The 8935-nt window shown below is 37.1% G+C and overlaps 2 protein-coding genes across 2 annotated transcripts; both read right to left on the bottom strand.

Moving 5' to 3' along the window:
- Positions 1 to 362: 362 nt before the first annotated feature.
- On the bottom strand, positions 363 to 1492 carry LOC143612767 (putative carbohydrate esterase At4g34215). Its single transcript, XM_077086669.1, has 2 exons — positions 805 to 1492; positions 363 to 598 (listed from the first exon to the last, which is right to left on the bottom strand). Exons 1-2 carry the CDS (start codon positions 1363 to 1365, stop codon positions 404 to 406), a joined length of 756 nt encoding a protein of 251 aa, XP_076942784.1. The 5' UTR covers positions 1366 to 1492; the 3' UTR covers positions 363 to 403.
- Positions 1493 to 4198: 2706 nt separating this feature from the next.
- Positions 4199 to 7932, bottom strand: LOC143612766 (putative LRR receptor-like serine/threonine-protein kinase At4g37250). The gene is made up of 3 exons (XM_077086668.1): positions 6613 to 7932; positions 6075 to 6420; positions 4199 to 5245 (listed from the first exon to the last, which is right to left on the bottom strand). Exons 1-3 carry the CDS (start codon positions 7915 to 7917, stop codon positions 4557 to 4559), a joined length of 2340 nt encoding a protein of 779 aa, XP_076942783.1. The 5' UTR covers positions 7918 to 7932; the 3' UTR covers positions 4199 to 4556.
- Positions 7933 to 8935: the final 1003 nt, after the last annotated feature.

Here is an 8935-nt window from a genome sequence, read left to right as displayed (position 1 = left end):
AGTGATGTGACATCGTACTGTAGCACGTGATTACTTATTTACATAAGTTTGGGCGGGAATTGAAGCTTTTAACCTTTTAACCCTTTTAGCGTTAATGTGTTACAGCCATTTTATTATTTCCTTGGGCTAGCCTCGTCATCAACTATCTTACAAATTTAACCCGACCGTTGTTAAACTAGTTATACCTAATATATAACTAGATTTATACTTTAATTAACCTTTTTATTAACCTCCACAAATTTGTAACACTTACATAAAAACAGAATCAAACCAATAATACAAATATGGATAATTACTGTAAACAATTCAATTACATTCAGTATGCAACCCCCGTGAAGTGTAAACCAACCACCAGTCCACAAGTTCCCGCAGGTTAAGCAACCGTGACAGCCGGAGCAGCTGCTTACCCAAAATGCTTGAGATACGCGTCAGCCAAAAGATGTCCAAGTTGAACCTGAGCCGCTGTAGTCAAATGGAGATTATCTTCTTTCAGCTCCAACCCCTTTGCATCCACACACACCACATTCGGTAGATCAATCGCCTTCTGCGCTTTTCTCACTACTTCCATGTATTTCTCATCACCAGACGCAATCGCAACCTAATCACCCCCAAAACCCTTAATCAATTCACTGACTAATTATGTGTAACTATTGGAATGTATAATCAGATAAACCGAGATACTAAAACCCTAAATACTATAGATAATATATTCCAATATATTGAAATGTATAATAATTAATAAGTTAAGATAAACTGGCCCGTGTGCTTGATACTAAAACCTGATATGTGAGATTAGTAATTGACCTGAATGATTGGCAGTGATGGTAATCCAAGATCTGATCTAATGTTCTGAATCAAATTCTCCATATTAGCTTTATAACATTCCGCATCATATTCCGTCATCGCATCGCTCTCTCCTTGATACCAAAGCACCGCTTTAATCTCACCGCCACTACTCGCAGCTGCTTTCGCTCTCCTAACCATATCTTCATACAGCTTCTGCCCTTTATCCCACTCCTTAATTGCAGTTCCACCAACAGCACAAGGCACCAGATCTATCACTCCCTTAATGTACTCCTTGACCGCATTAGCAAACGACATCCCGGGGCCCACACCGCAGGTTTTGGCTGCGTCGATATCAGCGTGGAGCGGCTCCTGGGCGGTTTCGTATATTAAGTTAGCGTTTAGGCGGTGGATGGTGGAGGGATCGGGTTTGCAGTCGTCCGGGACTACATGGTCCCATTGCTTGTTGTTTACGCCGCCTCGACCGGCCATGTTGCTCTGGCCGGATAAGATGAAGATGTGTTTTTTGGTTGTGGTGATTGGTTGGTCGGTTTTTTGAAGTGAACTGGTGATAATTTCCATGTTTAGGGAAATCTGGGATTGGAGTAGTAGAGTACAAGGGTTTTAATAATGTTTTATTAATGAAGAAGGTAGCATTTAGGGTATGGTATGATTGGCTATGTACTATGGTTGTTAGAACTAGGGAGTCATCACTCGTCTAGGTATGATGGGCTATGTACTATGTTGTTAAAATAGGTAGTCATCACTTGTCAATGTAGATTAATTGAGATTTTGTTACTGGATATAGGAAGTCGACAACTACTTCATTTTCATTGGTTCCAAGTTTCCAATAAACTTCCAAACAAATTGCCTTGCCCATTTTTGTTTATAACTTTATATCATCAGTCTTGTTAGCTTCTCCAACCCGAAAGGAAGGCCACGGTTCGGGTTGGAAGTCTATAAGCCTCTGAGGCTGAGGTTGTGCGGAAAGACATATTGGGAGATGGCGGGGTGAGGCAATTTTAATCCAAATTCGTTGATGTAATCATAAAATAACTATTAAAGAGAACTCAAATTACCAAATTTTGTTGTTTTCACGGAATGGAATGGAATGGAATTGGAATTTGCATAAGAATTGAAATTTGCATAGGAGTCGGAATTTAAAGGAATTGGAATTGGAGTTTAAACATTCCCATAGGAATGAAATTTGCTGGAATTGGAATCCCAATTCCATCTAACGTGTTTGGTTGGCCAATGAGTCGGAGGCAATCACTTTGACCCACTCTACCGACGACCCACAACGTTTTTGGATGATCCGACCCGCTGATGATCTGAACCGCTTCCACCCGACTCGACCCGGCCTGCTTTCGTTTTTTTTTTGTTTCGTTATTTTTTCCAGTTTCATTTCGGTTCGTTTTTTTATTTGCTTCAGTTGGTTAGTTTATTAGGTTTTTGTTCCGGCTCAGTTTCGATTTTTTTGGTTCGTTTAGGTTGGTTTTTCGTTTTCTGTTTTCTTCGAGTTCGTTTTTTTCTTTTTTTTTTGTTCAGTTTTTTGAGATTTAGGCCCGTTGCAGTTTTTTTGGTTCGTTTAAGTCGTTTGTTTCTATTTCTGTTTGGTTCAAGTTCTTTTTTTTGCTTATTTTGTTCATTTTTTTCGTTTTGTGTTTGGTTTAAGTTCGTTTTTTTGCTTATCTTGTTCAATTTTTTGGGTTTCGGCTCGTTTCGTGTTTTTGGTTCGTTTTTTTCGGTTTCTGTTTGGTTCAAGTTCGTTTTTTGCTTATTTTGTTCATTTTTTTGGGTTTCGGCCCGTTTCGGTTTTATTGATTCGTTTATGTTGTTTTTTCGGTTTCTGTTTGGTTCAAGTTTGTTTTTTGCTTATTTTGTTCAGTTTTTTGGGTTTTGGCCCGTGTCGGTTTTTTTAGTTCGTTTGTATCGGTTTCTGTTTGGTTCAAGTTCGTTTTTTTTGCTTATTTGTTCATTTTCTTGGGTTTCGGCCCGTTTTTTTTTTGGTTCGTTTATGATGTTTTTTTCGGTTTATGTTTGGTTCAAGTTCGTTTTTTTGCTTATTATATTCAGTTTTTTTGATTTCGGCCCGTTTTGGTTTTTTTGGTTCGTTTATGTCGTTTTTTTTGTTTCGTTTCCGTTCGGGTTTAATTTTTTGTTCCGTTTTGTTCGTTTCCTTTTTTTTGTTTCATTTTAGTCGGTTTAGTCGGTTCGGTTTAACTTTTATTTTGGTTAGGTTTTTTTGTCCGGTTTATGTTTTTTTTCTGTTTCGTTTTGGTTAGTTCGGTTTTGTTTCATTTCGGTTTCTATTCTTTGTTTCGTTTTGGTCCATGAAATGGCCGGGGCGTCGGCGGACCGGGTCAGGTTGAGCCGAACTGACCATGGCGTCAAATCGAACACAAACTGACGCGGGCGCCGAACCGAATGCGAGCTGACCCGGGGCGTTGACCCAAACACGACTTGGCCCGGAGCACTGAGCTGAAAGCGCTAAGACTCGGAGCGTCAACCTGAATGTGAACACACCCGAAATGTCGACCTGAACACGACCATGTTAGTCGCCCAATTGAAGATTCCATCAAATTTACTTGAATTCCTTCACATGATGGAAGGATTTAGAATCCCTTTATTTAAAGGAATTTGAAGGAATTGAATTCCAATTCCAATTCCTTGTCAATCTTACACACCAAAATGAAATTATGATTCCAATTCCAACGAAACGAACACGCCATGTCATGGGATTTTAATTCCCACGAATTCGGTGAAACGAACGCGCCCTTAGGGCATGCTTCATCCACATACATTCTTTTCCTTTGTTAATTTTATTTATGAATGATTTTTTTTATTTAAAATCTACGAATGATTGCAATCAAATGATCTAATTACAATAGAGAGGCATGTAAGCGGTAACAAATTGCGACACCACCCCTTTTGAATGACAAAACCGATCATACTGAAAACAAAGTTATCGTTCTTCGACGTCGTTGAGTTACTGTGCACGATCTGCTGAAATCTTTCCCGAATGTAGCCGCATCAGGGGGCAAAAGACCCAAATGTATCGATAGCAAAAAGAATAAAAGCGTGTTAATCATTTCTTCTTCAATTTGTTCAGTTTTTTTCCCTTGCTTTCGTGATATAGCCATCAAATTTACAGACCATGATTTTTATCGGCTTTGTTCTCATTCATTCTGGTTCGTTTAAAACTAATCAGTAGATTTGTCTCGAGTTCAAAGTTTGTAATGACGGTTTTTAGTTTTAACTTTTAACTGGTTGGTAATTCATTTTTTAAAACATCTCAGTAAAAATGAAATATATATTCTCTGTAAACTTCAATAAAGTCAATTTATTTAAAAAATACTGGATCTACTTCAAGAAAACACTTAAAAACAAGAAAACAACAAAAACAGTCAAACATTTGATTGTAATATAGATGGTATACGATACTCAACATTAAGTCCAAATAAATAAAAACTAAGAAGATATCAACAAAAGAAACACTAATAAGTTTGACAAACAATAAAGTGAAAAGGCTTAAGGAAATCAAATATTTAATTTTACTTATTACTTAAGGAATACACACTACTTTTTTATTAATCAAAAAGTCAATAACATACAATACTTTTGGAATCAACTATCAACATTCATCAATCATCCCTTGGATCTTCATTCTGATACAAATCTTCTAAGTCAAAAGGTCCAAAGTAATGCCCTTTAGGCTTTAACCCCTTTTCATGCCATTTGTTGCTTTTTGGGCTTTTGTGTTGCATAATTCATCATTGAAAAGATGGGGATGGTATCCTTTCAAGTATTTGCAATGCCTCTTTCATGGAAGGTCTCTTTTGTGGGTTCAATGATGCACAACTAAACCCAAGTTTAAAACATGCGAGTGTCGCATCATGTCTTCCATCAATGTCGGTCCTAATAGACATGTCGGCTAGCATTAAAATCGACTTCTCATCTTCAATAGTTGATGAGTCAGCATACCATTGTCCTAACTCCCTTTCTGAGAAAACCTTCCCTGATATGAGCTCGAGTAACACAATCCCAAATGAGTATACGTCCCATTTTGGATTGGGCTTGAGACTTTTCATCGACTCGGGTGCATGATAAGGGGACGTGCACCCAAGAAGCCCCGAAGCTGGAGCCATGTAAGGGCTACTATTAGCCGAGTGAAGATAATCATGATGAATCATCATCTCTTCACGTGACGATATTGACCGTTTGCTACCAAAGTGTCGGTTTGATCCCTTTGTTTTGTAGTTGTTTTTGCCCGATATGAGCCACTCCAACCCAAAATCGCTTATAATTGGGTCCATTTCCGAAGTCAAGAGGATGTTGCTTGGTTTTATGTTGCCATGTACATGTTTCTTCTCATGAATATAGGCCAACCCCATTGCAAACCCTTTTGCTATCTTGAGCCGAACATCAAATGGAATGTTGCATGGAGACGAACCAGCCCCTTCTGAATTTTAGCAATAAATAAATCTTAAGAAAACAATAAAACATGCTAATGGCAAACTCTTGCTTTGGCTTGGTGCTTGTGGAATTTTGTAATCAAAGGTTTGAAAATTATATTCAACAAAATTCAAGAAAGTTATATATAAAAAGAATCCCATGTGCATAATTTTTGGACTTTGCAATGATAGTGTTGTATATGGATTTAGTACTTACTTCAAAAAATGCTTGTTTATTAGTTTAGATAAATAAAATCTATATGAAATAGTGGTCAAAATTAAATTCAAACACACCATCAATCTTATGGTAATATGGAATAATACAAAATCAACAACTATTCTGTTTTATTATAAATATAATATTATATGACATGACTGTCTTTGAACATATGTTTTCTTAATCATCGTAAAGTCGTATACATTTCTAACTTCCAAAAAACCTGTCTTACATGATATTAAGTAAGCATTTGTTTGTGAATCATATGTTAAACTAATTATGTTTAAAACCACAAAAACAAATCTCATATATTGTTTCTATAACGGATTCTTTTTAAAATGTTTATTATACAACAAATAAATATTTCTAAAATGTTAACTACTATATATGAGTTAAATAAAACAAGGATTTTGATTAGATTCAGATTAATTAGGATGAGTAAAACTTATGATAATTGTCTTGACATAAATATATTATTTTTCATAAGTTAAAATACAATAATTCCCCTTAGAAAATCTAATTTTATAAATTATGTTTCAAGTTGAATTATTAAAAGATTTCGGAACAGATTAGCTGAAATGAAAGAATTAAACATGGTGTAATGATGAAGGGGTGCTTACTATAACCAACTCCGGCCAAGCTTCCATTGGACACATAATCATAGATCACAAGCTTTTCATCTTCAGCCCAATAAAACCCTCTTACTCTTAACAAATTTGGGTGCCGGAGCTTACTAATTATCCTCACCGTGTTTTCAAACTCCTTCATCCTCTCCACACCACTCTCTCCTATCCTTCGGACCGCAAACGCCATCCCTCCACCACCGCCACCGCCACCCAAGACCGCCTTGTACACTATGCTCGACCCGCTTGAACCCAACACATAAGCGGAAGCCTTCAACAATGTTTCGATTTCTAGTTCAGTCTCCCCGTCCACCATCACCAAACACTTTTGCTTCTCCACGTCCTGCTCGAGAAAATATATTAGTTAGTGTTCATTGTAATATGATCGGTATTCGTTAGAAGATTTTATTTGATTATGTTTATTTTGTAGTATTCTTATATTTACTACTACAAATAGTTAAAACAATAGTACACCACTACTTTATGTGATTTTTGTTATATAAATATCAAATAGTTGATTAATAATACATAATACCTTTGTGTCTACCGTCAAAATGGTATTCTCGTGATCGCTGTCAGAGCTCGTCCCTGTTTCCGATGACTCGTCTCCATTGACTCCATTCAAGCACGAGCAAGCCGTGGATTGGGCTCGGGAAGTTGTAACATTATTCGAAATATTGGTTTCTAGGACTTTGGTTTCGGGTTTTCCAGTCAGGTTTTGATTTTGATGCAACCTTTTCTTTCGTATATTATACCCGTAGAGAAAAAGAATAGCTAGAAGGCCGATACCGGCCAAATCTCCAGCGACAATAGCGACTACTTTTGCTGGCTTGACTTTACCACCACCGTGAGTATCCGCCACCGTCGGTGACGCATCTTCGGATGCTGAAGACGGTGACGCGTCTATATTTTTCGGGATGGCGGCAATTGCGGCGGTGGCAGAGCCATTTGAAGTAGCATTTGGTGGAGTTGATAAAGAAGGTATTGTGCACAACTTATTAAGTGGCTTCCCACACAAATCAAGGTTCCCAGCGAAAAACTCCGTTTTCTGACGAGACAACGACAACACATCGGGGATCTCTCCTGTTAAATTATTAAACGAGAGATCAACACTGGCGTTTGCTGGCATTTTACTGGCAAACGCCAGTGACACTGATCCAGAAATCTTGTTATTTGATAGATTCAAATAACGCAACCTCTCTCCACCAAAATCATCCGGTAGAGTCTCGTTAAACAAATTATAAGACAAATCCAAATACTCCAGATTATCAAATCCACCAGGAACACCACCGGAGAAATAATTATTCTTCAAAGAAACTTTAATTAAGCTCTTTAAACTAGCTAAACCTTCCGGTAACGTTCCAGCGAATGCATTATCCGAAAGATTAAGCAACTTCAAACTCTTCATCCCGGTTACCACCTCTGGGAACTCACCGGATATGACATTGGAGGATAAAACAAGTGATTCAAGCTCCGAACAGTTGAAAATAGAAGGTGGTAAGCTGCCATTTAAGGAGTTGTTTGAGAGATCAAGTGAACGAAGATGTGGAAGCATTGCTAAATCTTGAGGAACTGAGCCAAGAAGGCGGGAGTCTGGAAGGGTTAAACTAGTGACTGCGAATGACTCGGGTGAACCCGACCCGGATAAAGGGTGACAAGTGACGCCTGTCCATGAACATGGAGTCGGGTCGTCGTAGTTCCAGGTGTCAAGAACGGATAGTGGGTCGGAGAGTATTGAGTATTTGAAGGCAAGAAGGAGGATACCATCGGAGTTGAGAGCCGAGGCTGAAGAAATGAGGATAAATGAGAATAAAAAGAAGAAGTTGAAGTTGAAGATCATGGCTAATGTTAATGATTGGTGTGGTTATGGATGTGTGGAATAATAATGGTGGTGGTGAAAGGGAAAGGAAGAGGGAGAAGGTAAACAACTAGTGTGAGCGTTGTTGTTCCGGTGAGCTAAAAGGTGAGAGAGGTTAGCCAGACAAAGTGGTTTCAGTGATGTGTTGCAGAGATATGGAATTTAAGAATAATATATAGTTCAACAGTTCAATCACTATGTTTAACTTCAGAATCCATGATATCTGTTTATGGTTTTATATAGAATAAAACATTTTCCTTTTTCTTTTCTTTTAAGTTTTAGGTTATATTATATTATACAAGGATTTTTACATATTTCTTTTTTTAAACGTTTATCAATAATATTATGTTGTTAGAAGAAAATTAATAATAAATAAATAATCTTTACATGGTTTCTTCTAATATATTACATATTTACCTTTTTTATTTATTAAATTAATTTTATATTTCTCCTTTTTAAAACAGATATATTATATATTTATATTCATTTAATTAAAATTAAGTTCCGAATGACTATCTTACCATCAATTTAACTACAGAACTTTTATATTTCATATACCGGTTAAACGTCTAACGCCCATTTTGTGTCATGTTCCGATTTCTATCTATTCAGATTCACCTTGTCACGTTCGGCACCAGTTAGGCAGTCGCGCTCGTAATGTGTTCGTCGCTACATATGCTTTTGAAGCCAGTTACGTTGATAACGCATCTTACGATAGTTACGTAACATGTTTTGATTACGTGTTTGACATTAGTAACTGGCTAAGCGTCAAACGACAATTAAAGTGTCCGGCGTCGATTAATCATCGCCCATTTTGAGCATCAAAGTGTGGGATATTTTGAGAAATCATCGCCAATTTCTGGCTCCTGCTCTGACGATTCCAACTCCGACGTATACGAAGTGGAGGCTTAAATTTGTGATTTTTTTTTGTTTTTTCGATTTAAATGTTTTTTATGTTATCTTTTTTTATGTTTTTCATTTGAATTATGTATTTTTTTTT

This window comes from Bidens hawaiensis, unplaced genomic scaffold (genome assembly GCF_021521415.1).
Source record: "Bidens hawaiensis isolate Kalapana, Puna unplaced genomic scaffold, B.hawaiensis_p1.1 tig00035496_1, whole genome shotgun sequence".
Taxonomy (NCBI): Eukaryota; Viridiplantae; Streptophyta; class Magnoliopsida; order Asterales; family Asteraceae; genus Bidens; species Bidens hawaiensis.
Note: the sequence above shows the minus strand (reverse complement) of the source record. Positions and strands in the feature narration are given on the sequence as shown.

Bases quoted from the DNA above. Each gene is read 5' to 3' on its own strand.
- LOC143612766 (XM_077086668.1), bottom strand. From the start codon at position 7,917: ATGATCTTCAACTTCAACTTCTTCTTTTTATTCTCATTTATCCTCATT. The intron at 6,421-6,612 runs GTATTATGTATT...TTTCTCGAGCAG, and splicing joins TTTTGACGGTAGACACAAAG to GACGTGGAGAAGCAAAAGTG. The intron at 5,246-6,074 runs GTAAGCACCCCT...GCTAAAATTCAG, and splicing joins CTTGGCCGGAGTTGGTTATA to AAGGGGCTGGTTCGTCTCCA.
- LOC143612767 (XM_077086669.1), bottom strand. From the start codon at position 1,365: ATGGAAATTATCACCAGTTCACTTCAAAAAACCGACCAACCAATCACC. The intron at 599-804 runs GTCAATTACTAA...GGGGGTGATTAG, and splicing joins CATCACTGCCAATCATTCAG to GTTGCGATTGCGTCTGGTGA.